This window comes from Apodemus sylvaticus, chromosome 13 (genome assembly GCF_947179515.1).
Source record: "Apodemus sylvaticus chromosome 13, mApoSyl1.1, whole genome shotgun sequence".
Taxonomy (NCBI): Eukaryota; Metazoa; Chordata; class Mammalia; order Rodentia; family Muridae; genus Apodemus; species Apodemus sylvaticus.
In genome coordinates this window covers 21,411,270-21,439,212 of record NC_067484.1, presented here as the reverse complement: position 1 = coordinate 21,439,212, position 27,943 = coordinate 21,411,270, and the positions used below count along the sequence as shown (strand labels likewise).

General features: G+C 51.1%; 1 protein-coding gene across 1 annotated transcript in view; it reads right to left on the bottom strand.

The window, feature by feature from the left end:
- The window catches only part of Ctif (cap binding complex dependent translation initiation factor), a 266,617-nt gene that overhangs the window by 203,701 nt on the left and 34,973 nt on the right, over positions 1-27,943 (bottom strand). The window contains 1 exon segment of the mRNA XM_052155712.1: positions 2,718-2,926. Coding sequence (XP_052011672.1) covers positions 2,718-2,897 — 180 coding nt within the window. The 5' untranslated portion in view covers positions 2,898-2,926.

The following is a 27,943-nucleotide window of genomic DNA, read 5'->3' as shown; positions in this document are numbered from 1 at the left end:
CAAATTGGTAACAGCATAGTGTGGTATTCCTGTGACAATTCCTGACCATGTTTTGGGGAGAACTATGGAAGGACTTTAGAACTTTGGGCTGGAAGAGCCATTGGATGTTAAGAGCTCCATGGGATGTTCTGTAGGAGCTTGGAAGATAATGTTGAGAACAGTGAAAATGATGGCTTGTGAAATTTCAGAAGGAAGATTAAAGACTCTTATCAGGGCCATTGCTATTTTGATTGTGAAGGTTCTATGGTTTTGGTTAGCTGGGGCTGAAGAATCAGCTGTGATTAACAAGATATCAGAACTACTAAAGTGAAACCTTTGCATTACTGGGATTATTGATGCTGGTTAGCTGAAGCTAAGAATTTAGCAGCGATTTAGAAGAGACCAACATCACTAAGGTGAAATCTTCTGGGAAGTGTTTCCTGAGAGCACAGAGAAGCTGTGTTCCAGAGGCAGGCACAGTTGTACCTTGTGCTATGACTGGACTTGGTAATATTTAAGAGTCACCCAGGTGCTATTGGTTTTGAAAGATGAAGGGGTAGCAGCTGATGCTTGGCACCATGAGAGGCCAGGAGAGGCTATTGGTGAAGGTGCAGCCTCAGTGGCAGTTGAAGGCCCAGGACTGAAGGGGTCATGCAGAGAAGTTGAGGCTTAGCACCATGAAAAGAGCCTATGAGAGGCTACTTGTGAAAGGGCGGTCTAGTTACAGCAAAAGACAGCAGTGTTTTGGAGATGCCAGTACCATGAAAAGACCACCAAGAGCAGCAGCAACAGTGGAGTACAGGCCGCTGGAGCCTAGAAGACAAGGTGTGTGCTACAAAGAGCAGAGCTGGAGAAGTGACCCAAGTCCTTGGGGGAGGCCAGAAGATTGTGAGTGGATTCCAGACATTGGACAGTAAGAGTTTGATTTTGCTTTTGATTGTGACTGTGCCTTGATATTTTTTCCTCTTGAAGTAAGAAAGAATTTTAGTGGAGCCCACGGTTAAGGGACTTTGAACTGTAAAAAGACTTTGAATTTCAAAAAGAGATTGGATATTTTAAAGGGATCAAAAATTTAATATGTAAGAATTTGTAAAGACTGTGGGACTTTTAAACTTATTTAGATCTTGGGGGTGAATAAGAAAGTAAGGGTTGAGGCTTAATAGTGATGTGTTCGTGTGTCAAGTTGACAAGGGGTCAGTTGTACCGGCTAGTTTTGCATGTCAACTTGACACAAGCTGGAGTTATCACAGAGAAAGGAGCCTTTCTTTAGGAAATGCCTCCATGAGATCCACCATTTTCTCAATTGGTGACCAAGGGGAGAGGGCCCATTGTGGGTGGTGCCATCTCTGGGCTGCTGGTCTTGGGCTCTATAAGAAAGCAAGCTGAGCAAGCCAGGAGAAGCAAGCCAGTAAGCAGCATCCCTTCATGGCCTCTGCATCAGCTCCTGCCTCCAAGTTCCTGCCCTGTGTGAGTTCCTATCCTGACTTCCTTTGGTGATAAATAGCAATGTGGAAGTGTATAGGAAGTGGCAAGGGTAATAAACCCTTTCCTCCCCAACTTGCTACTCAGTCATGATGTTTTATGCAGGAATACAAACCCTGACTAAGACTCTGGAAGACTAGCTTTTTCTCCTTACTGGGCAGTGAGCTAGGTGGTTATAGTTGGCTTTTCTCTAAGGCAGGGATCCAAAGTAGCTTCTCCTAGGCTTGAAGGGGGACACTACAAGAGGTGTCCCTGGTACGCTGACCCTGGACAGGAGAGAAGACCCTTCCTGGCCTCAGCATTTGGCAGCACCTGTCCTTGTCTTCCTTGACATTCCAGCTTTTCTGAGGCAGCAGGTTAATACCATTTGACAGAAAAGACAACCGAGCCTCTCTGGGAAGTGGTGGCACACGTCTTTAATTCGAGCACTGGGGAGGCAGAGGCAGGTGGATCTCTGTGAGTTCTAGGCCAACCTGATCTACAGAGTGAGTTCCAGGACAGTCAAGGCTACTCGGAAAAACCCTGTCTCTAAGAAAGAAAAGAAAAGAGAAAAGAAAAGAACCTCTGATACTGGGGGGCTTCGCACAAGATCAAATGGTCATCTTGAACCAAATTTGGAAGCAATTCTCAGAAGAATCTACTGGGGATGTACCATGTTGGGCAGCGATGAGTGTGACGACAGGTTGCCACACCCATCACAGTCCACAGTTTTCCAAGGTCACATTCCCTGCAAGGCCAAGTTGAGACAGACTGACCCTGCGGGTGAGAGCACCCTGGGGTTCTTTTCTGAATGCCTCATGGATCTAAGTGCATAGGCCTACAGCATCCGGTAGAGCAACACAGAAGACACATTTCTTAGGCTCCCAACAACTAACTGCTGTTGAAGTCAGAGTCACAAGTCACAGTTCTCTAAAGACATGCAGGATGGGTAGCTTTGATCTCCAGAGCTGCTATAGAGTCAGCTCTTAGAGGACACAGAATAGTACCCAGCAAATGGTAGTGCTAATCAATGTATGCTAAGAAACAGTGGTCTGTTTGGGCCCCAGAGATGGGTTCAAAGGTCAAGGGTACTCAGCAGAGGTAAAGGCTTCCTGGATGGATCTCTAAGCCTGTCCTCCAGGATTCTGCATCAGGTGAGATCACCACACCACAGCAGCGTGAGGAGAAATGGTTAACATATAGTCCCTAGGAACATCAAGGTCCCTAGGAGCGCGCCTTTGAGTTTGCTAAGCCCTTGGGCCTGTGTCATTGTTCACCTGGGAGATATGGCACTGTGTCCTCTGGCTCTCGCCGTCGCCCTCTGTCTTGTCGGTCAGCAGCCCCTGCACCTGGTACTCCAGCACGTAGCTGTCAATGAAGCGTTCCAGCTCCTCGATTTCCTGGGAGCGGCTGCTTCCCGCCTCAGAGGAGGCCGATGCTGCTGAGGAGTTCTCCATTCCTCCGGCTCAGGGACTGGGGCCAGCTGCTGGGGAAGAGGACAGACAGACAGCCTTGTAAGATGCTGCTGGAGGCCAGGATGATGTCCCACTTGAGAAATACTCTTTACCCTTAGAAGCAATTAGGTCTTCCAATTGCCAGAAATGTTTGTGGAATATTGGCTGATCTTCAGCATAAAGAATATGCCGAGTTCCCATTATGACAAGAGGGAAACTGAGGCCAGAGGGGGCACAGGTAACTTATCTAATTGCCTAGTGAAGGACTTTCGGCAGCAAGATGAAGGGGCTTAAAAGGGGGGAGTATAGGAAGTTAGGTGAGTGTGGCTAGGCAGCGTGGGGGAAGGTGCCCAGGCGGGCTCTTGCCTGGGCACCTCTGCCCCTGAGGGACCACACACACACAGACATGGTATAGAATAGAGTTTATTGGGAGTTAGTGGTAGAGAGAGGTAGAGAAAGAGGGAGAGAGAGAGAGAGAGAGAGAGAGAGAGAGAGAGAGAGAGGAGGTGGCCATGACCACGTGGAGGGGGGAAGAGCCCAAGGGGCAGAGAGGTGAGAGAGTGTGGGAAAGAGGAGAGCAAAGAGGGAGAGGAGGGGCAAGTAGCCCCTCTTATAGTGGGCCAGATCCATGGGGCGGGGCATACCTGGCTACTGCCAGGTAGGTGTGGGGTGGAGCTTAGACAAAACCCCAACACCTAGCATGCTGACTTGTGGAGTGCCAGTGCTTTGGAGAAATCTGATAAATCTAGATCAGCACCTAAACCCTACTGTCTAGCTTGACTTAAAATTCTGATGTTAAATCCACACAGAGCAAAATAGACGATCCTCCCCCCCTCCCCCCCATCTAAGAATTGGAACATCCCCGATAGAAACACCCTTAAGAAAGGGTCAATCCCGTCAAGAAATGCCTCCCAGAGAGGCCCTTCCCCTCTGGCCACTAGACTGTCACAGATATAGTTGTGGTCTGTGGGCCTCAGGTTATCAGCAGAGTTCTGTAATCTTGCTGTGGATATGTGCTACATTGGTCTATAGGAATGGGGGTGCCTTTTACTGACAGAATGCTAAAACTCGGTGGGTCACCTATGTGACTGTGGCTGGGCCACACATTCTGCTCTCCAGAAGAGCATGAGCATGCCAGGAGCCCTCTGGCTCACTCTTGAGTTCAACCTGACAGACATGACCAGGTGTACCTGGGATAAGCTCTAGAGTCTTCCAAGAAAATTGTCACCTTAGTCTATAGAAGCACAAAGCCACTACTGCCCTCTGCCACTCCTTGTCCCCCATAGTCACCCTTCATCCATATCTGAAAAGCCAGAACCCTCCTCCCTTTCAGGGTCCCCACCCCTTCCTTGCATAGCCAGGAGGACTCCGGGCTTGATGGTAAAGCATGGTAAAGCTTGTCTTATGTCTCTTTTATCACCCGGGGACCCGTGACCCCCAAGGGAAGTGCCATGCAACTTGAACAATCAGCCCATTTCATCAACACAACTCCCTGGGCTTTCTCCAGACCACCCCTGTGCAAACTGACAAAGCAGGTCTGAAGGGCAGATGCAGACCCCTCACAGGCCATGTGAAGATGCTTGAGGTAAGAGAGGAGAGGTCCTAAGCACTCAGTGGGAGGATTGGTGTCGACACTGACATCCCCGAGCACTCTTCGGGATCACCAGTGTTTGCAAACAACCAAGAATCAGTGGAGAGTTCCTCGGTAGTACTGAAGCGCTGAGACTGTGTGTGTGTGTGTGTGTGTGTGTGTGTGTGTGTGTGTGGACCGGAGGCGGGGAGCGAGACCTGCTGGGTGGCAGGCTCCTGACTTACAGAACTGTGGGATAACAGAGGGTGCTGCTGCAAGACCCAAAGGGGGCGGGTAATTCTTCACACAGCAGTAGAAAGATGGTGGTGGCGGCAATGAGGGAGGGGCAGGGGATAGTGGTGAAGAGCGGGTGGGGGTGGGGTGTTTGCCTGTTGCCAGCATTCCAATCCCTACTTTCCAAACCTAGACCCTCTTCCACTTACGGAATTCTACAGCAGCGGCCTAGATGCCAGCCTGGGTCTCTCCAACTTTTGGCAGTCTAGCAGGCAAAGGGATCACCCAGCCATGGCTTCAGGCTTGACTACGAGATTCCTAATAATAGCAATGTGAATGGCTACTGCACCTGCATCACAGGCTGGGGCAGCCTTCTCAGCTTAGATGCCCCCTCCCCATGTATGCCTTCTCCCTAATATTTATGAAATTCTCATAACCAGACTACTTGGAAGGGAAAAGATGGTTTCAGAGAGGCCAAATAACATACCCATGTTCACAGGGGTTGGGGTAACCGTGACTAGACCCCCATAACCTGCCCTTCCCCTTCCTCTTCCTTGCAGGTAGCTTGTGTGGGTCCTCAGGGCATCTCAGGTTTCTATGCCCCCCCCCTTCCATTGAGCAGTTGATTTTAGTAGTAAGATACATAAATGTGTGTTTTACTCCCTGCCTGGGTACAGCCTGGGGAGGGTGATGTGCTCACGTTCAGGGCTTGGCCCTGTGCAGGTGGCCTGAGCTGAAGGGGACCGAAAGGGCTTCCATCCAGACGGGACTGCAGAGGGGACACCTGCCGACATCGTCCGTACCTAATGCTGTGTCCATTATTCCTTGAAGACCTCAGATCTTATCCAGAGCTTCTATGCACATCCAGAACTGGGCCTTTGCGTGAACCTGACATGGAGTCGTGGAGTTCCCAGAATGGAGTGTAGATTTGGCCTGCTGTGGCCGCCTGTGGCCGCCCCCCCCCCCGCCCCCCTCTATTGGGCTCTCTAGGCACGTGAGTCTCATGGACATATGTCCTCTGAGGAAACTGGACAAGGCAGTGATCCTACCCTGGCTCACTGAGGTAAGGCAAAGAATCGTGATTCAATTGGATCCTGCAATATTTTAGTATTCAGTGGCAGTGGAGGGGGGGGATTTAGGACTATTCCATAGGCACCTATTTTTCATTCATTCATTCATTCATTCATTCATTCTTGGACACCTATCTATCTGCCTGCTCTTTTTGGCCCCTACTGTTCCAGTTGTTGTTCAATCTGCTCCAGGCACAGCTGACAGCACGTGACATCAGGTGCCACCTGCTTGGGCTGTTCAGACTGTAGACGACTGCAGGACCCACCTGAACCCTGAGCCCTGTGACCTGGGGGGGTGGAAGGGTCCAGCACCTCACAGGGACACCTAAGTAGGAACAGAACTCTGCCTTTTGGTCTCTCCTGACAGTCCCAAGCTTTGTGGTCGCTCAGTGGCCTGAGTGGACAGTCCTCAGCGGCTCACAGCAGGGAGCAGACCTGCAGTAGGCCTCCCTTGCACCCTGTCTTGTCCTCTCTCCTCGGGAGCACAGTTTACAGAGATACCGTCCCCGTCTTCTACCGAAGTCACTCCTGGGAAACTCACCCCCAAAGCAACAAAAGCCCAAGCAGATGCCAGGCAGGTTCTTCTCCCTGCTCTCAGGCCGCAATCTCCTATACCATATCCATCAGCTACTCATCCACTGCGTTCACAATATACATGGACATTTTTTCAAATATACATCCCAATGGCTTTAAGTATGGCCACAATGTTATACAACTCTGACTACTACCCATTTCCATTTCTGAAACTTTTCATTATCCCAAACTGAAGCCCTTCAGCCACTGCATACTAATACTTCATTCCCCAGGCCCGGGCCCGGGCGCTGGTTAACCTTATCTTCCTTCTGGCTCTATGACTTATTTATTCTTGGTACTTTGTTTATGTGGAGTCATACAATATTTCTGTAATTGCTTTATTTCACAGTGCATTCAAGGTTTGATCATGCCACCACATGTCAGAACCTCGTGACTTACACGAGATGCTGCATTACAATGATATAGCATGTGTCACCTACTCTGGTCACCTACCATTCCATTAACTGGGATGTCGGTTGTTCTCACGCCTGACCGTGGACAATCTGCTATAAACGTGGGTGTGCAAATATGTTTAGTCTGCTGTGTTCAATCCTTTGTAGGTCCCCCCACATCTACAAGGCAAGAAGGGTGGTCCCATAGCAGTAAATGCTGCTTTTGCTGCTTTCTCTCCTAATTCAGCTTCTAAGTCACAGTGAGGGGAGAAGGGAGCACCTCATGTAGCTGGGTAGCAGGCCGAGCCGGGACCCACAGAGGTTCTGGTCTTCACAGAAAGTCAAAGTGAACAAGAAGGCTGGGACCAGGTGTGGCAAGGTCCCTCAGGGGGAAGGATGCCTCAGCATGGGCCCTCGGAGGCACCTCCTTCCCCCACGCCTCACTACACCTCCGTAAAACATATCTCCCCTTTCTTTATCTTTTTTATAAACACATCACCAAGGACACCCAGCTCAGTCACTCAGACACAGAACATGAAGAGATGCCCATCCCAGGAGCTGATCTCTGCACTGAGTCCCTGAGACCTTGTCCTGCCCCTATCCCCTGCCAGGTGATGGTGGGCAAGGAGACCAAAAGGCCCACCGGTGGGAGGAGAAGCTCTGAAGCTGCATTTTGCTGTAAAGGCGCCAAAAGGAGGGAGGTTACCCTAAGGCTGCAGCCAGGATGAGGCTGACGCAGACATAGCATGAAGCAGGGGTGGGGGGCCCTTGAAACTCCCAGAGAGATTGAAGGGCACAGCTCTGTCTGTCTGGGAGAAGAGACAGCTCTGGCTGTGCTGAGACCACATTCCAGCTGGGCCGCATTCATTCTGCAGCTACAGCGTGTAAATGTAAAGATACCCTCCCTACCCTGCTGTCCTCTCCTTCAGACTCTCACAACCCAACCTCTTGTTTTGCCCAGTGTTGTCTGCAGCTTCCATAGAAAGCCAGCACAAAGCACAGGGGCTTCTGCTGAGGTACCATTTTCCTCCTCCCTACCTGGCTCTGAGCCCAGAGGCTCACAGTACCTTCCCTAGAGACAAAGTTAACACTCACATCACAGGGCACCCCTCAGGGGCCTAGAAACAAGAAGATAGAGTCTCCACCCTTTATTATCCTTCCAACCTCCACCAGCTCAGAGACAAAAGGCATTAGGTGCTGTAAATTTAGCCAATCCCTTTAAGAACAGACAGGCTTTAGAGGCATTCCCCTCCCCTCCTCCCCCCCTCAGGGATGAGCTAAGTGACCTGCAGGTCAGGGGAGGCTTGACTGCTGGGAAACCTGTCATTCCAGCCCTGGGGAATCCATCATTTTAGCCTCCTGACTTCTTTAAGCTCATTCCCTCACCCCTTCAGCATCTAATCCACCCAGCAGAGTTGCTGGACCTCACACAAGAAGCTATGAAGGCAAGGGACTTAATTCTCCTTGGATCCCAGGCAAGCTGCAAAGGACCCTAGGAGTGAATGGGGGAGGAGCTGCTTGATGCTCCAAGGCTCAGAAGTTGGTGCTCTCCAGTCTGTGCTTGATCCCAGAAGGATGTCAACTCTGCATCAGGGTAATATAAAAGCTTCAAAGGTATAGGGATCTAACATGGACACACTGGTCTATTTTTGTTACTAACAGTCATCACATCTACCCAAGACTTCATCCTGACTTTGCCAGCACCACTTCCTCGGAGGCCTGGTAACACGGAGTACCATGCCCTTGGGTTCCCTACCCGCGGTTTGTTCCTGGTGACCCTGTTACACAAGTGTTAGCTGTTGTCATTACATGATAGTTCCCAAGATCCCCTACCACACAAAGCCAGCTAGAATAGCTTCACCCAGAATGCAGTTGGGATGATAGCTCTCCTTTGAGACTTTCCAGGCAGACCTAGGCCGATGTGATATATGTAAAGCCTGTGGGAAGAGAGAGGCTGGGCTGCCTGGGAAGGAAGATGCCCACAGTTGCCCAGAGGAAGCCATGGGAACCTTTTCCCTGCCAGGCCATCTCATTGGGTCTGTTCTCTAACCCCTCACAGATGACGCTGTAGAAAATACGATTTCCCAGGCAATCAATTCTTGATCCCTATTGTCTGGTTGCTACAGTCAGTGCTGGCCCATGACTCAATATATTCATGTGTGCCAGAGACACACAGGATGGTTCAGTGGGAGCCTGTGTGAACAGAAACTTGAGGTTCCCAACCACCGAGAAGTGGGAAAGTTCAGAGACACAGCAGTGGAGGTGGGACTTCAAAACCAGTGACATTTACTGCAGCAGGTGGTAGGACATCCGTCACCTGCTGAATGGGGACTCCCCTGCTTTGCCAACCCCACTTTAACCCTTCGTTACCCTAACATTGGAAAGGGGGATTCAGAATGCTGGTCTGTTATAAAACAAATGCCTGGTGCCATGATCACAGGATCATGGAGCTGAGCAGAGCAGATCAGCATTTGCATGCACCGTGCATTTGAAGCAGTATTTCTGCTTCTAGAACTGTGACTGCACTTGGAGCATTTCTGGGGGTGGATAGGGTCAAAAGAGAAGAAGTCTAGCAAACAGGCAGGGTGCTCTCCCCTCCCCACAAAAAAAAAAACCCTCAGTGGTCACAGAGTCCCTACCATCTTGTTATAAGATCCTGACTCTGTAGATTGGAGTGAAAATGCTGAGGCTGTCTTCCTTGAGACAGACTCACTACATACCCCAGGTTAGTTTTGAACTCCTGATCCTCTTGCCTCTGACTCTCAAATGCTGGGTTTATGGGCATGCACCAACATGTTGTGTGGAAGTCTATGTTTCTAGCCAGCTCCCAGGGGTGGCTGCTGCTGGTGGCAGAGAACTAACTACCCTTAGACTACCCAAGATCTGAGAAGCTGACCTGTCACTCCCACCTATTCAGATATCCCCCCCCATCCCAACCCCCCCACCCCCCCACCCCCAGTATAATGGAATAGCTGGAGGCTCCATCCTGACCTTTTGGCTAGGTAGTCACAAGATGTGAGCTCTCCTCTTAGTGTCCATGCGGTGCACAGGGAGAGCTTGCACAGAGCAGGACCTCAGTGGGCTGAGGTGACTATCTCCTGGGTACTACCTCAACACTGTGCTTGTTTCTAAATTCCTGGGTGCATGGCTCCGGCAGCACTATGAGAATGCAGCCTCACCCTGTGGAGATGAAGGGATCAAACAAAACCTGCAGGTACAACTATTTGCCAGAGGGTGCACAGATGCCTCTCGCTATAGTCAGCCTAGACATTCACAGCTTACCCATACAAATCAGCTCCCCATCTCCTGGTAATGGCCAGCCTTTGTGACACCCCAAGTGTAGATCTGGGTTACCATCGTTAGCACCTAGTGGGAGTGAGAGGATGGGAGCATTCTAGAGGAGACTCCTCTGTCATCCTACCTGTGCCGGGCAGTGATGGCCTGTAATCCCAGCACTTGGGAGGCAGAGGCAGGTGGGTTTCTGAGTTCGTTGCCAGCCTGGTCTATAGAATGAGTTCCAGGACAGCCAGGGCTACACAGAGAAATCCTGTCTCAAAAAAAAAAACAAAAAACAAAAAACAAAAACAAAACAAAAAAAGTCATCCTACCGGTAGCCCTACTATGTGAGCTAACTCTAGACAAAGCCCCTTTTGCTCACTACTCCATCCTGAGAGCAGTGTCAGGGTGACTGGGAGCCGGTGCCCACGAGAAGGCAGGGCACAGGCAGCAGAAGGCAGGACCTGTGCTGTGGCCTCTGAGCGTAGCTGCTCTGTGCAGCTGTCATCGGTCCTGGAAGGTCAGGGTAGAGAGGAGCTGGGAGACATGATAGGCGATCTGTCACAGATGGCATCCTCCTCCTAGTTCAGGCCTCAAGTGTGTTTCTCAAGAAAGAACCCTCAGAGTAACAGCTGGGTCCAGGACAACTGGGGCAGGGGACTACACTCAGGCAGAATCTGTAGGTCCAGTCCCTGGATTATTTCTGGATATCCCTACTGGACATACAGGTCTGCCTTCCCTTCAAATCCTCGAGGACCACAGGGGCCTTCACTTACATCTGACATCGACCATTTGCACCTTGGTGCAAAGCACACAGCGTCTCTGACACCTTCTTATCCTCCCTGATCTGGTTACTCAGCCCTGGGCTGTTCTTGAAATATTTAAAGCTCTTTATCTTGCCTTGATAAAATGGCACGGTCTTTGAGGTGCTGCTGTATTTTATACCTGTCTCCATCTCAAGTTCAGGCCTCCCACACGACCTAGTGAGGTCTTCAGAACCTGCTTCCTTAGTTCTCCTGCCCATGGCCACTGAGATCCAGTTCTCCCCAGTCCCCTCCAGCTCTTAGAACATCAAACATAGGATCCTCTTGTCCAATATCTTCCTCCCAGTCCACGCCTTGACATCTTCCTATACTGTTCCGGAGCCTCCTCAAGACTAGCTATGACAGCTAAGGAGTCCTGGACACTTGTTGAGCACTGTATCCTACAGGTGCCAGGGGACACGGAGGTCAGGTATAACTGACCAAAGTGGCGCAGGGTCACTAGCCAGCCAAGTGGACCACACTCTTGGTTGGAGTCCGGTGTTTTCCTCTCTGCCTCTGCTCTCTCGATGGGAGAATATGAAGGGTATGGGATCTGATCGTACCACTGGCTAGTTCAATGCCTACTGCATACATAACTCTGCGCTATCCCTAGCCTGCCTGCTTGTCTATAAACCATGCTGATGAACACATACCTCATAAGGAGCTGCAAGGGTGAAACACAATGCTGGTGAGATGGCTCAGTGGTTAAGCGCACTGACTGCTCTTGCAGAGGTCCTGAGTTCAAATCCTAGCAACCACATGGTGGCTCACAACCATCCGTAATGAGATCAGATGCCCTCTTCTGGTCTGAAGACAGCTACAGTGTACTTACATATAATAAATAAATATTTTTTTAAATAAAAATAAAAGGATGAAGCACAATGATGCAGAGAGAGGGCTCAGCACACCCAGGTACACAGCAAGCCTTCATTTATTGCTGGACCTCATGGCCATCTCCGCCCTCCCTCTCTCTGCTTCTGCACTCTCTCTTGCCTCTGCCTCTTTGAACTACACACCCTTGTGTTTAGGGAATGTTTCCAGGAATACCTCCTCCATGAAGCTCTCCTTGGCTACTGCTGCCAGGGAGTGCTCCTTAAGGTCTCACCACCTTAAATTCCCCGTGCCTCTACTAAGCCTTATGTCTGACCTTCTCCTGGGTTTCAAATTTGGGGTGCCCTCAGTTCTGCCACGCTGCACAGACTCGAGAGAACCCCATCTCTTTCCTCCCTGCACTCCAGGTAGATGGTTGGGCCCCACCACTGGCTCTCTTCAAAAGCCTCTGGATTTACACACTAAGCAAAAGAACTACCCAAGAGCATGTTAGGGAAAGGGAGACCAAATGTGTCCTGTGGTGAACCTTCAGGTTAAGGCCGGAAAGCTCTAAGTGCAGTGGCCCCAGTGTACAGTCCCTCCTCAAGTAACACTCCCTCTCCAGTGTCCCTCCTGGGGTAACCACGGAGGGACCATGGAGTAGGGGGGAGGGGACGAGGGGGGTGCGGAGGCAGCTCTCTTTGTCTCTGCAACCTCTTCTTGAACTGCAGCTCAGTAGGAGCAGTGGTCCCACCCCAGGGGTCTCAGTGGGGCTGCAACACACAGGAGGGCCGGCTGGTCCTCAGGATCCAGAGACCACACTGAAGGTAGAGACAAGAACAGAGCCCATTTCCGTCTCCTCAAGCTGTCCTCTTGTAAGTCACCTGGACCCTTGGCTCACAATGGCTCTCGAACCAGCTCTTCAGTGGTTCCCTGGGCCCACTGGCCTCTGCACAAGTGCACTTTTTTTTTTCTACTACCATGATAAAACACCTTGACCAAAGCAACTTCTAGAAGGAAGGGATTATTAGGGTTTACTGTTCCTGAGGGGAATGAACCCATCGGCACGGTGAGCGGACAGAGAGGAGGACTCACATGGTGAATTGAAGCAGGATGTGGAGTGAACCAATGAGAAATTGGGAGGGTTATTTTCTCTCTCTCAGAATCCTCCTCCAACACCACACTTCCGCCAACAAGGCCATACTTCCTCAGCCTTTCCAAACAGCTCTTCCAACCGGGGACCAAGGTTTCATATGCCAGAGGCTGTGGGGGACATTCTCACTTAAACTACTAGGCACATCACTCCTCAGATGACAAATTCATCATGAACATAAGCGCAGCCACAAAACAGAGCCACCTGCAGCTCTCGGCCACCCTTGGACTATGATGTGTCTTATCTGGCTGAGGGCTTAAAAAATATTTGAGTGAATATCTATGAATCAAAAGGTCTCATGCAAATATCTACATTTCTGGCTTTTCAGAAGATCAGTCAACTCTGGCCTACCTTTTCATACTTTAACAGTCCGCTGGTGGGACAGAGTATCAGTCCATTCAGACCTACAGCTTGCATAGACCTGGAACCCCCTTGATATCTCCCCATTGCCCACAGTCATCACGCACAAGGCTCCCCTCACCCACATGTTGCATGCCTGGACCTCCAGGTGTTCAAGTATGACAGCCTCCAGGGAGAGAGTAAGGAGGGGTCACCTAGGAGCATGAAAATGAATGTGCCCCTAAGAACTTGGAAATAAATCTAGAGCAAGATGGAAGTGAAACCTGCCTGACAGTCTATACAGAAGTATGTGGAAAGCTCATTGCCCAGAGAAGAAAGTGGGTGGCTATTTTTCCTCCCAGGGTGGCTGGAGGAGCTGTCACCCGGAGGCAATGGGCTGGCCTGGTCAGAAGAAAGCCATCATAGAAGGCAGGTCCACTCAAGTTCTGTCCTGGGACAGGATGTTTGCTTCTTCTGGGTATCTGAAAGAATAACCAGGGCTGTCCCCCCACATTCTCCTCATGTCCCCAGCTCAGCACTGCTGAGGGGTGTTGTAGCTGGCTCTGGAGAGACCAGAACCTCATGTATCCCTCCCCTTGGCCACTGGGAGCCAGAGCTGGACTCACAGACATCTAGTTCATCTCTGGGAGTATGCTGCTGGGTTTCCAGAAAGCAGGAAACAGCCAGCGGGGAACTGATGTTTTCCCTGTGATAGCAGTGGGCAGGTTGCTAATGGGGAGAGAGAGAGAGGTGGGGAGAGAGAGGGAGAGAGAGAGAGGGAGAGAGAGCGAGCTGGGAGACACGACACTGGAGAAGCGGTTCAGACAGCTCAGCCGGAGGCCAGCCTCTCTTTTTCTTCTGAGTAGCTTTTATATATCTTAGACAATGTCTAGGCCCACTGGACAACTGAGGGCATCCCACACCCAATCCATTCCCAGTGTGGCCATGAAGCTTCCCGGATTCTCTGTGAGCCCTGAGGAGACGACGCGGCAGGAACCTTGGATCCTGGATTCCTGGACTGGCCTCCAGGCCGGGAACCAGCACCCTCACGCTAGTGCCACAGCTGCCACCCACACAGCTGGACTTTGTAAGCCAGTCTTCAATATTGTGTCCTTCAAAGACTCATGACCTGCAAGCCATTTTCCCCTCTAAGACTATACTTACTTCAAATGAACTCATAAATGCTCCTGCAATGTAGAAAGCAATAAACACCAATTTACAAAGAATTTACCTTAGGCCAGACCCTGCGTGGCAATAATTCAATCTGCAAGACGGCACCACAACGCAGAAACCATTTTCGTCCATTTTGTACAAAAGAGGTAACTGAGGCAGGGAGGGGTTGGCCAAAGACCACCTGGTTCGTGATAGGCTGAGTTAAAACAGAAATCCATACAGAATCGCTCCAAAATGCGACTATTCTAACCAGAAAAGAGGGACTCAGAGTGCCACTCATCCCACACTCTGACCCTTGCTCAGTAGCCGTGAGCTAGACCACCCTGGAGAGGGCTTTGGAGCCAGATCAAGTCAAAGCTTTGGGCCCTGCATAGCTGACAGAGTAAACTGCCACTAGATAGGTGATCAGGGTCATCCCTGGATTCCTGGGAGGTTGTCAGGTCTTATGTCTTGGGGGAGGGGGGAGTGCTACAGACCAGATCTGTGAGCTCTTAATAACCCTGGGCCCGTAGGCAGGAGGTGCAGGCATGCTGCCTCTGGTTTACGAGAGGAACCCCTGCAACTGCAACAGTGTGTCTGGCCCGACAGGGCAGGATAATAGTAACACAGGTTCCATCCAGCTCCCAGCATTTGCAACATCATAGAGTCTAACTCCACAACATAAGCTGATGAATCAGTGGGCATTCAGGTTGAGCTGTGATGCACCAAGGACCCAGATGGGTAAAGTAATGATACGGGACAGAAGGCCTTAGGGACTATAAAGACTTCCTCCAGAGAGAGGGTAGAAAAATCGAACTCTCCCACAGACCACAAACATCACAAGCTACATTATATATCATTTGTTGTAAAGTAAGTGTTTAGGGTTTAGCTTTTTGGTTAAAAAATGTTTTGTTTATTTATTTATTTATTTTTTTGCTTATTTGTCTGTTTGTTTGGTGCATGTGTGCATGTGCAGATGAGTGCGGCTATGTCTGTGTCTGTATCCGTGTCCAAGTACCAAGGCTAGAAATGGGCACCGGTGTCCTCTGTCACTCTCAGCCTATTCCTCCGAGTCAGGATCTCTCCATGAATCTGGGGCTAACACTTTCTCTTCTAGGCAGGAAGCCTAGCAAACCTCCTCAAGTTCCAGGTTGATGAAACGGCATGGAATTGGGCTATGACAGACATAACCCAGAGCCTGGATTCAGCCACTGGCTTCCTGAGAAGATTCCTTTCTGCGTCCTCAGGTTGCCTCTACAGGCAAGCATTTGAATAACATCCTCCCTACCCCCAATGATTTTTTTTTCTTTTTAGACCCTCAGCAGGCTTTGAAAGTGACTACAAGACAGGCTGACCGTGTACTATACATTCTTGGTCCAGTAGACTGTGTACACAGGCCATGGGAAAGCTCGTTCCAAAGCTGTCCCTTAGGCCAGCTTAGACATGCAAGTGACAAGTGAAGAAGAGAGCTATCCGTCCATGCACAGGCTCCCTTGACTGGCAGGTCACAGTTCTGTGTCAGACTAACAGGAGGCCACTAGTTGTTCCCTGGTGCTCTTGCAGTTCTCCATAGAAGAGAGCCCCTGGGAGTATCCTCAGTATATCTCCTACATCAAACTAGCGGCATCCTTGCTGAATGGGACATTGGCAGTCATTGGCAAGTCTGTATATTTCCGGAGTCCATGGGTTCAGAAGACACCTCCCCCCACCGCCAGCCTCAACAGGGCCTGAAGCACTCACTTGTGGCAAGGGTAGATCTTAGTTCAATAAAGCTACGACTCTCCTACAGGCAGGGTTAAACCCTGAAAGATGGCCCTCCCAGCCGGAACATATCTGCCCAGCATTGCGACCAGCGCCTGCAGGAACTCCTCATCTGCTGGCCAGGAGTAAGGAAGCGACGCTCCGATTTCAGCAAGATTTGCCATCTCCCTAGGGATGGATGCGCCCGTGTAGGAAATGTCATTGATAGGGGACAAGCTGCCCTGGGATGGATGCCACAGGAAGCCACTTGGACTGTCAGGAAGCTCGGTGGCAAGGAGAGAATCAGTTACTCTGTAAAAAGAGAAGGGGAGGCTTGTCCACCTCCTCTGGCCCATTCAGGGGAGAGGGTGGACGGCCAGGCAAACGCGCCACATTCCAGGCTGGGGTGCAGTGACAGGTTAGGACAAGACTGGGGACACTGAGCTGTTAGAGCACAAAGGAGTTCTTGGCTGGCCCTGCCTGAAAAGAAATCTCACTGTTTGATGGTCTGCTAGGCAACGTCTAGACCCCAGGCTACCACCGTGAATGGAGACATGGCTCTGTCCTTCAGAGTGGCAAGGGGAAGCCAACGTGCCAAGAACATGGCACCAAATCCTGTCTAGAGCCTGGGGACCTTGGCTAGGTGGGGCCAGAATAGTATAACAGGAGCTTCTTGTGTGGCCCTCTGTAAGTCCTGCCCTCAGTCTTCCTGTGAATGGCGTCCTTATAAAAAGGGACACCAAGGCAGACTGCACACAGAGAGAAGCCATGTTCAGAGGAAGGCAGACAGGTGACGTCGGAAGGCAGAGGACAGCCAGGCATGGTGGCTGACGCATGCTTGTGATCCTGTCCTGAGCAGGCAGTGGTGGGAGGATCCTGGTTCCAGGCTAGGCTGAGGCACACAGTGAGCCCCAGTTTAAAGGGAAGCAGGAAGCCAGGGCACACTGAAGCTGGCCATCCAAGCACCAGAAGCTAGGGAGAGCGCGGCACAGACTCCTGCCCACACTGCCAGAAGGATCCAGCTCTGCCCACATTTGACCTCTGCCACAGAGAAACCATGAGCGGCGGTTGTTTAAGCTGAATGTTGTCCTTTGTTAGAACAAGTCCAGCAAACAAGCAGCATCTGTGCACAGCATACGTGCACATTCTCACCGTGGGGATAGTTCCTGTGTAGTACAAACAGGCACCGAACCAGAAATCAGCATCGCAAGCTATACAGGGGCACTTCGGTGCTTTCTTGGGCAGGTGTCCTGGGTCCTTTACTTTACAGAGCATCGGTTTTAGGAAGTAAGAGTCGGTGCTAACCACACTTGGTCCTTCCTGGGTTCACATGAAATTCTTAGGCCCATCTCAAGAGTGTGCTACTGGCGCCCAGGACCTAATGCGTCAACTCAGCAGGTAAGGAAGCCCCAAAGGGCAAGGGAAATCTCCTCCACTGTCCACAGAAAAGCCCATACAGGGACTCAGACAAAACCCACCGTGGATAGGCAAAAGTATAGTCATCTACGTGGACCTGTGACGGAGGAGGCAGGTGGAAAGAACAGTCCAGAATAAAAGAGGGCTCATCTCACAGTTTTCAGGCCTGACTCAGCGAGCTACCAGCTGCGTAACTACCACTCCACAGACGGCCACACCATAGCCTCTGTCCACTGCAGCGAGGCCAGCTGACAGTTCCCAGGGGTAGCAATGTGAGACATAGTTTCCAACTGGGGTGTCTTGGGTAAACAGTTTAGCTATGGAAGTTATAGGGCCCAGGCCAGAAAATAAAGGCCTTTCTTGTTCAAACTGAGAACTTCAAACTGAGCTTGATGCCCTGTATACTTGAATACACATGCGCATATATGTGGTGTGTGTGCGCTGGTGTGAGTGTGTATATATGTGTGAATGTGTGTGTGGGGTGCATGTTTGCATATGTGTAATGTGTGTGTGGGAGTGTGTGTGTGTGTGTGTGCATACGTGTATGTGTAGCAATCCAAGGTGATTCCCTAAGCCTGCCTAATTTCTATGGTCTAAATACACGGCCCAGCACACAGTTCAGGAAGGGAAGGTGAGTGTGTATCTGGTTAGAAGATGGCAGAGAGCCTTTGACACAGCACATATGTACTTCTGGGCCATTTCAAATGATTGGTCGGAAATGGTGGTTTCTAGAAGCATCTGCTATACGGTGCTTAACTAAATATCAGATATTCAGAAAGAGAGTTGAGTATGCGGTTAGCTGTACTAGGCCTGGGCACACCAGAGGCTAACACCCACCTTTGGTTCCCTCACCTCTACTGACGATTGCCTTAACTGTACAGTCTTTTGGTACCTAGACAGGAGGACAAACAGTTTTCTTTTTTAACCTCCTACAGTTCCAGAACATGGAAATGAATCTAGACTATAACTATATTTTAACTTACGTCTGAGTGGGTAATAGTGTACTTTGGGCAACGTGTTAAGAAAATACTAATATCAAAAGAGATGCCATCAACCAAGGCCACTTTGCATGGCTTCACCCAAGTCCTTTCAAATGTACTATAAGCTGGCCTTTTCTTCAGCCTTCCAGGGGACGCTGCAGCTGTGCTGGATTCCCTGCTTATCATCCTGGGTTCCCGGACACGTCTGCCCGTGGCATAGTGACCCAAGAACTCTTCCCCAGAACTCCTTCAGAGCTGAGAACTTCCAGCTTCCATTGGCACAAAATGTCAACTGCTCTGGCCACTGAGAATTCCCAGGGTGGGGGGGACAGCTAAGAACGTCAGGAGGTCATCTGTGACTGCAGCCCACTCCTCTGGGGGCAGGTCATAGGCTGGGGCTCAGAGGGGTCAACCAGTCTGGCTGTGGCCCCATTTGCTTCAGGGCAACTCAGACCCCACCCCCCACCCCGTGTCACCACTGCCTGGTTCACAGCTGGCAGCAGATGGAGAGTAGCTGTTCCCTAGCCTTGGGGCCCAGAGCCCAGCGGGGTGTGAGCAGCAGGCTTGGACTCGGCTGTGCCCACAGCTTCATCAGGCTGCTCCCACCTGCTAATTGCCTTCCTCAACACCACAAGCCCTTTCTGCCCCTCCAACTGTAACAGTGATGAGACCTGCCTGTCACACGGGCTAGAGGTTCAGGTCCCAGTGCTTGTAATCTGCGGCTGGACTGACTAGTTGTTCACACTTCAGGCTCAGCCTGGCCTCTCTACTTGCTTCTGGTCCATGTGGACACAGAACTCGGGGATAATTTCCAAATCACCCCAGGGAGTTGGCTGCCTGGCAGCTGGAGGGCTTTCTGGCAGTTGATTCACCAGCACCTAGGCTGAGCCCATACTGGAGAGGATCATCATAGGAATCTAGAGGGAGCACTGAACCCAGAGGGAGCACCACACCCAGAGGAAACACCAAATCCTGAAGGAGCACCGAGTCCAGAGGGAGCACCAAATCCAGAGAAAGCATCACATCCAGAGGGAGCATCAAATCCAGAGGGAGCACCAAATCCAGAGGGAGCACTAACCTCCTGCCATCCTCCCTGACTTCACATGGGGGAACAAACAAGGTGCCGAGCACCAGGCACCAATCACAAAGTAGTGTCCTTTAAACCGCCTGCCCTCGTTCTATGGTCACTGGCCAGGCTCCTCTGGGAAGATACTGGCATTCACACTATGATGTAAATGTAAGTTTCAGCATGGGAGGCAAAGGATAAAGACTGGCACAACCTGAAGATGGTACAGAAGGAAGCAAGACGACCGGAAAAGAGTTCTGCCTTTTCCAGTGTGGGTGCTGCCAGGGCGCTCTTCCAGGTCAGGGCTGGGGCCTGGGGGATCCCTGTACTAATGATAACGCGGATACCTGGCACCGTGGGTCCAAGGAAAGTCAGAGGCTTGGTGCCTAGAGACTTAGAGGGAGCACTGAACCCAGAGGGAGCACCAAATCCAAAGAGAGCATCAAATCCAGAGGGAGCACCAAATCCAGAGGGAGCACTAACCTCCTGTCGTCCTCCCTGACTTCACATGGGGGAACAAACAAGGTGACGAGCCTCAAAAGGCTCTACTAAGGGTTAACTGTGACCTTGGACAAGCTGCTGCAAGAAGGGAACCCTGGATACTCCCAGACCCCTTTGCAGTTCAAGTCTTCTGACTCCAAGCCATCAGTTCCCTTCCCTGCTGCCCCATGGTCAATGGATGGGCAGGACAGGGGAGGTAGGTTTCTGTTAGGCCTCATGGCCTGGCTGTGCAGCAGGCTGTCCTGGCCTGGGGCCAGAGCCCCACCATTTCTGGTTAGGCTGTGGCATCACTGCAGGGAGAGTAGATTCCAGGCTAAATATGGAACCCCAGCCCCAGGCCTCTCCCACCTGCAGGCCTGGGCCCAAACCTCTGCAGCTGTCGACCGACCGCAGCACTGCCTTTCAGCCCCTCCAAATGCTGACTCAGGAACTCTACCCACGGCCAAAAGCCAGGCGGGTCAGGAGGCCAGAGCCACAAAGAGCTTCCAGAGACATCGCAGCCCAGCAGTGTGAAGCACTCTCCTCTAACGGAAAACGGGAGCATGGCTGCCGGCTCAGAAGAGAAGAAATGGCAGAATCTCAGAGCAGACCACAAGGGAGCGGGCACAGACTGGGAAAGTCGCCTCCGTGAGGCAGAGCGTGTAGGGTGAGATACGACAGATCCACTCTTTAAAGAAGACCACATGACTCTGAACCTTAGTCTCACCCAGACAATAGAGAAACACCCCGGTACTGGGAATACGGAATGGAGTTGGGTCAGAGTTTCTGGTCTACACTCTATCTAGCCCAGGGGACATGGTGTGAACCCCATTCCCCTCACCCCCACTCTTGTCACTAATGCAGTGGCATCTACCATGCTGCCAGTGGCTCACCTGTGTCCCCCCAAAGATCTATTTGAGCCTTGGCTGCAGGATGATCTGATTTGATAGGGTCACCTTGGCTTAGGACAGGCCTGAGAAGAGGAGAATCTGGACTTAAGAGACATAGAGAGAAGCCCATGGGAAGGTGGGGATGTAGAACAGAGATGCGTCCTCACCAGTAAGATGCAGCCCCAGAGCATTGTGGGAGTGTACACAGCACGTCAGAGAGAGAAACAGTGCCAGCACCCCATCCATACAGGAGTCCAGGACGACAGAGACAGTAAGAGATGAAGCAAACTGATCTTGGCAAACCACGCCATTGCGAGACGATCAGGGAGTGGTCAGAGGAGGGACAGTGGCTCTGGAGAGATCCCCTCACAGGCAAAGCTTCTTCTGGCTTTAAATCTGAAGCAAAGGGTGCTCTGGAGACTGTGGAGGCAACTCACTCAGAAAGAGGATGCTGCCTGAGGCATGCAGAGGAACCAAAAGCTACCCAAGCTGGAGGAGGGGACCAAGGAAAGGGAAGACGGCAGAGAGGGCAGGAGGGTCCTGGTTAGAGTTGCTGCATGTGCAGGTACTAGGTACTAACAACAACAACAAAAAACCATAATGAGAGCCCCAGGGTGGGTTCAGGACCTAACAGGTGACAACAGTCACCTGGCAGGGAATGTGAACTGGAATCACGAACTGGATTTAGGAGCTCTACTCTGGTATGACTGAGGTGCAGCTGTGCTGAGGTGGTGGCGAAAGCGCCGGGGCCCAGGAACAGGGTGGCTGAGGAAAAAGCTGGGCCCACGACTTCCAAAGTCCCCAGCATTGACACGGTCCCTGGAGAGGACGGTGACCACAAAGATCTGGGAGAGCAGGGCATGTGGAATGTCTTAGTTAGGATTACTCTTGCTGTGATGAAACACCATGACCAAAAGCAAGTTGGGGAGGAAAGGGCTTATCCTCTTATATGGTCCATTGCTTAGGGAAGTCAGGGCAGGAGCTCAAACAGGGAAGGATCCTGGAGGCAGGAGCTGATGCAGAGGCCATGGAGGAGTGCTGCTTACTGGCTTGCTCAGCCTGCTTTCTTATAGAACCCAGGACCACCAGCCCAGGGATGGCAGCAGCCACAGTGGGCAGGGCCTTCTCATATTAATCACGAATTAAGGAAATGCACTACATGTTTGCCAACAGCTCCATCTCATGGGGGGCATTTTCGGTACCGAGGCTCCCTCCTCTCTGATGACTCTAGCTTGGGTCAAGTTGACTAAAATTAGCCAGCCCATGGCGGGTAGGGTCAAAAGCAGCTAGAGTCAGAGGGTGAGAGTGCCTCATGAGAAGGCCACCAGGAGGGTGAGCAAAGCCCTTAGGAAGGCCCCTGTCAGAAGGTCGCATGATGAGGTAACAACAGCCTAGAAGACTTGTTCATTTCAGAGCCTCCTGGAAGAAAAACTCCATAGTCCCGAAGAGGCAGAATTGAGAAGGTGGGAGGGGCAAGAGGTAGGAGGGGCAAGAGGTGGGCGGGGTAGGTGGGCGGGGCAAGAGGCTAAATCAGCTTTTTGCTGCCAATAGCATCCGCGCCTTCTCGCTGCAGCTAAGCAGGCTCCAGAGGTGTTCTCGGGTGAAATGTGGAACTGAGGGTTATTCATATTGATACGTCCCTGCTTTTAGACTCACATTTAAGTATAATCAAGGCAGAATTTAGTGAAATGTAAAAATATATGTACAAGATTTGAAAATTTTGCCAGGTGGTAGTGGTGGCACACGCCTCTAATCCCAGCACTCAGGGAGGCAGAGGCAGAGGCAGAGGTAGGTGGATCTCTGAGTTCCAATCCAGCCTAGTCTACAGAGCAAGTTCTAGGAGAGTGAGGGCTACATAGAGAAGCCCTGGAGACAGAGAGGGGGAGGGGAGAGGGAGGGAGGGAGAAAGAGAGAGAGAGAGGGAGAGAGACAGAGAGAGAGGAAGAGAGAGAGAGAGAGGTAGAGGGGAGGGAGATTTCAAAACAAAGCCAACAAGCCAAGAATGATTTAGGTCACAGCCTCTCCTTTTGCTAGGAAGTCAGGTGGACAGTCAAAGCCAGGTCATTCATTAATGACATGGCCAGGACTAGAAGTCACACCTCCTAATGTACCTCAGCTCTTGTTGATACCACATGCTCCAGTGCAAGTTAAACTAATGTCAGCAACCACAGACTCCATCCTAACCCTACAGAAGGGACTGGAGGCTCCGCTGTGTCACATGCTGCACTATCAGTGGCTTGGGGGGGAGGGGTTACAGTTTTGCAAGGGTCTTGGTTTTGCCTTACAGACTCACAGGTATCTATGTACATGTGGCTGTGCTATGACTTACACCTGAAAAGGTCTCCAGAGGCCACAGCTGGGGCTTTGAGGGAGATAGTCGGAGATCTAGGAGAGACGGCATAGTGTGTGTATGGGGGAAGCAGTTAGGGCCTTGGGTCACTTGAAAAGGGTCATGAGATGCTGGCCTCTTCACTTTCTTTGCATCAGGAATTATTTCACTCCATGTCCCATTGTGACACTGTGACCTCACTGGACACCCAAAAGCAACAGGGCCAACTGACCACAGACTAAAGCCTCCCAAACTGCCAGCCAAATAACTTTTTTAAAAAATAAGTGGATTATCTCAGGCATGTATTACAGTAACAGAGAGCCAACTAACACAGGTCATGTGCTAGCAGTGTGGTCCACATAGGCATTTGGCTGTTTGGGGGCTGCCAAGGGAGGCAGGAAAACTGAGCCCCACCACACACCGCCTGCTGTATCCTGCATTGGAAATGAAGCTGTGTCTGCTGGAACTGCCACCTTTCTTACCCACGGTGGCCTGCTTCATCCTGGAGTTAATTCGTTCCAAGCCTCAGACCCCAGAGCGAGATAATTTTTTTTTTTCTAAACTGCAAAGGGAGTGCTTAAGCTTTGGGCAAAGACTCTAATTAAAACAAAGGGGGAAATTTACATAAATAATTTTGCAAAAGGGTAAAGAACCTAAAAAATAAATTTGCAAAGAGGAACAGTTTAGAGCAAGCTGGCCAGTCACCAAAGGAATGGAGCGGGAAACCGCGCTACCTTCTCAGCCTTCTCTCATCTGGACAAGCCAGGAGCTTGGACCCTGCAGGAAGGAAACACATTTTTCTCTTTGGCATAGGAATGAAAGCAGGAGAAGCAGCCTGTCTTCTGCATGGCCAAGCGAAACAACTGTTTAAAAAACTGAACGCATGCGTGCACGGCCTACCCTAACCTCTGTGAACATCCCTGACCAACTGTCTCCAAGTTGCGCCAGGACAGATGCCGGCTGACTCCTGACTTCTCAGGGAAACCACTGACACATCCCAGAGATCTGACGCAAAGGGTATTTACTTCCTGACTCAACTGTGATGAGTTGTGTCAGTGACACAGGAAAGGAAAGTACAGAAAATCACGTGAGCCCATTAAAGGGCGTCTACATGCAGAGGACTTCTCGCTGGCCACCACAGAGCCATCAGGAGCCTTGGCAGGCCAGCTGCTAGGCCAGCTGTCAGACTGCCGTGAGCCAAGGTGCCACCTGGGAGGGGAGACAAGCAATCCTGCCCCTTGGCACTGGGGACAGCTTCTCCCTTGCCTGGAGGACATATCTCTAGGATGACACAGTCCCAACTAAGGATGGGACAATAGACCCATAGGCCTTGTCCACAGCTTTGTGTCAGGATAGACTCCCCACAGAGAGCCTAGGGAAGTCTGCAGGGGACAGAGGACTGGGGTGATTCACAGCAGCTCATTCTACTGAGGGAAGGTGTGGGGTATGATGTCCAGGCTGTGTCCCTGCTCCAACCCAGCCACATACAATGCTTTAAGTCCTTGGAATGACTTCCAGCATCACACACTAGCACCTTTGCAAACTCCTTGAGGCCACCACAGACTGGGAGTAAGACAGTATTACTTCAGAGATTCAGGGTGACCCAGGGTGAAACCCAGGCCCAGCTAGCTCCTTCCTTAAGGTACAGTGTTTATATCCATCTTTCTAATGCTTTCTGTGTTCTGTTTCCACGCCACAGTTGCCCTCTGTACAGAGTTTTCCAGGCAATCTTCCGCACATGTAGACACTCTAAAATACTTCCTTTCTGCCCCAGGGCTTGGTCTGCCCTGGCCTGTGAGGATGCTCTGGGTGTTGGACTTCGGGCCCCAGGTAATTCCTCCCACTTCCCTTCACAGGCTCCTGACTACAGAGAACATAGCCATACGGGGTCACAGGAAGTGAGTTCCACCTCACAGGACTCTGTCTACAGCAGCCTTTCAGACCCACGGTGGCCTCCAGGTATGGAGTCAAGCTCTATTTTGATGTCTTCCGTGGTGACACAGGTCCAAATCACTTGCCCAAATCCCCCAGGCCATACATATTCACTCCCTGTATTCTAGTCTATGTAGGTGCTACTTCAGAGAAGTATAGCAGATAGAGATTGAGATTCAATAAACATATACAGTGGGATCTGCAAACAAAATCACACAGAGCGCCAGAGACTGTCAGAGATGGGGCATCTGGGAGAGAACTCGGGTTACCACAAGAGGCCTACAGTGAAATCATTTAAGTGCTGGGTCACTGTGCACAGACCTGGGCAGGTCACTGGCCTCTCTGGGTAATGGTATCCTCACCTATAAATGCACCAGGAATGTGTATTCACCAGGAAGTGAGCTTAAAAGAGCTATAGGCTGGGCTCCTGTTGACCTGTACACACCTGAGTTACAGGAACCTACATTTTGATGAGGTCCCTGGCTGACAGCAATGGTCAGGACGCAGAGCAGTACTTTGTAACTGACAACGTGTTCTGGCCTACAACGTTAACAGCGCCTGGCTCCACACAGGAAGAGCAACATACAGCTAGGAGAACAGCATAACTGAAGAGGCTGGGCAGGATGGCATAGAGTGATGACAGAAACATTTTGGCTTAGACTTTTTCCAATTAGAGCCTAAATCCAGCCTTGCATCCCCAAAATGTGGCCACATATACATCTGTGCGGCTGTGTACAGCTCAGAGACATCCAGGACATATTGTTAAGCCTGTGGCCTTGGGCAGCCCCCTTGACTAGGGTAGGGGAACAACAAAAGGCTCTTTTCTTCTAAATCCATCCACTATGACAAGGGGTGTGTTTTCTTACTTCTCCTCAAAGTTCTAGAGTGGAAAAAAAACTCAACAGACTAGGAAATCCTTGAGTTCTTTCTACAAAGCATGTGGTTTCAGCCCAGGCTCCCTATACTTTAGAGAAGGGGAGACAGCATGCAAGGCGCTCGTTGTCTACCTCTTACCCTCACCCCGCCATCATTTCCAAGTTCCCCGTAACTTGCCTACCTAGCCATCACATGGCTCCTGCCCCTCCAGGCCTGGGTCAAGCCATGCTGCCTCCCCAGCCTCTCACTGTTCAACTGTCCCTCCCCAACATTGTCTACGAGACTGCCAAGCTTCCGGATGGACGGGTCCTTCCTCCATCGAATGGGCTGTGGAGGGCAGATAGGGATGAGTCAGGCATATTTCGAGCCTTCGCAGACCCGCTGACCTTGTTTGAAGATGATTAAAACACTAATTACAATACAGCGTGAGTAAGTAAGGCTTGTGCGGCAGAGGGCATGCTGTCTGTTAATTACAAGCCTACTATGGTGCTCTCCAAAAATAGCATAGCTCCCTCCCCTGTCAGTCTAGGAACCTGAGAATACTGTAAGCCAAACACGGGCTCTCCTGGGTCTACTGTCACCCACACACCTCCATATAGATCAGAGACCCAAACACGGCACAGCGTGCAGCAACCAGGGCTGACCCTGCAGTTGGGCCCTGTCTCACTCTTAAGGATGCCTGAGAATCTCTCAGGGTCACCACCCAGGATCAGGTGGCAATGGGATCCCACGGCAGGTGCTTAGGGGACAGCCCTTGAGGGTCAGCATCTCCTACAATCACCATCCTCTCTTCCTGCCAACCCACCCCACCCCCATACCAGTGCTAACACGGAAGCAGACAAGGGGCAGATGAAGAGCCACATGTACTCATATCTAAAGTGACACATGGCCAGTTTTTCTTCAGAGTCCAGAGCAGGAGGTTTGGGTCCAGGTAGGCGCTGCCCTTTAGTGAATACACCACACCAGACAAATGGCTTCTCTGTCTCAGTCTCATTTCTTCTATCTGTGAAATGAAGTCAAACTCATGGGGCTGATTAAAAGACCGGGTAAGCTGGGGTACACTAATTGCCTTTAGCACTCAGGAATACCCCACACTAGTGTCAGTCCCCCCAACCCCGTCTCCTCTGACACGTGTTGATTTCACCCATGAGTCCCTCTAAGAGGACAATCTGTGCTGAGATGCACAGAGAGCGGGTCATTGACCTCATGTATGTCAGACACTCATGAGCCAAAGGGACAACCTCGAGGCAGGAGCATCCTAGGTGGGAGAGGCAGCAGGACGCACATAATAATGGTAGCATTAGTGCCTTCATCCCGGAAGTCTGTGCTTAGGCTCCCAGCGTGTTCTGTGTAAACGACTCTCCTGTTTTCCCATTGGCCCCAATCCACCTGATGAACTCCCAGCCCTGCTGCCTAACTGAGCCTCCACCCTGGGACCCCAGGACTCCCCCTCACACAGACCTCTGGTATGGCCACTTCTTCTCTGGCTGCACCTCTCCTCCCCGGTGCCACAGAGACCAAGCCACACAGGAAGTATTTAAGAGAAGGCAACAGAGACTTCTCTCTCCCAAAGGGCCTCCTCGCTACCCCGCCCACCCTTCCTTCAGGGCTCCCAGATCCCCCTCAGAGGCAAAGTTGGCCCTGCTTTGGCTCACGTGACCCATGGCTATTTCTCTTTGCCTAAAAGCGCTGATGTTTATCCCTTCCATTTGCACTGCCGTAGCCATGCCTTTCCTGTGGAGCCTAACTCTTCCTTGGAGTCTAACACCCCACCCTGGGGAAGGCAGTCACACCGTCCAGGTGCCAGGAGTGTAGGGAGACTCGGTAATCCTGTTCAGGAGGATGGCGTTGCTCACACTAGCCTGCAGGCTCTTTTAAGAGACAAACCACAGGGCTCGTGACCCATCTAGTCTCTGGTGCTTGGCCTCTATAGCTGCACGAGGTACAGGTTCCATCTCGTGAAGTAAG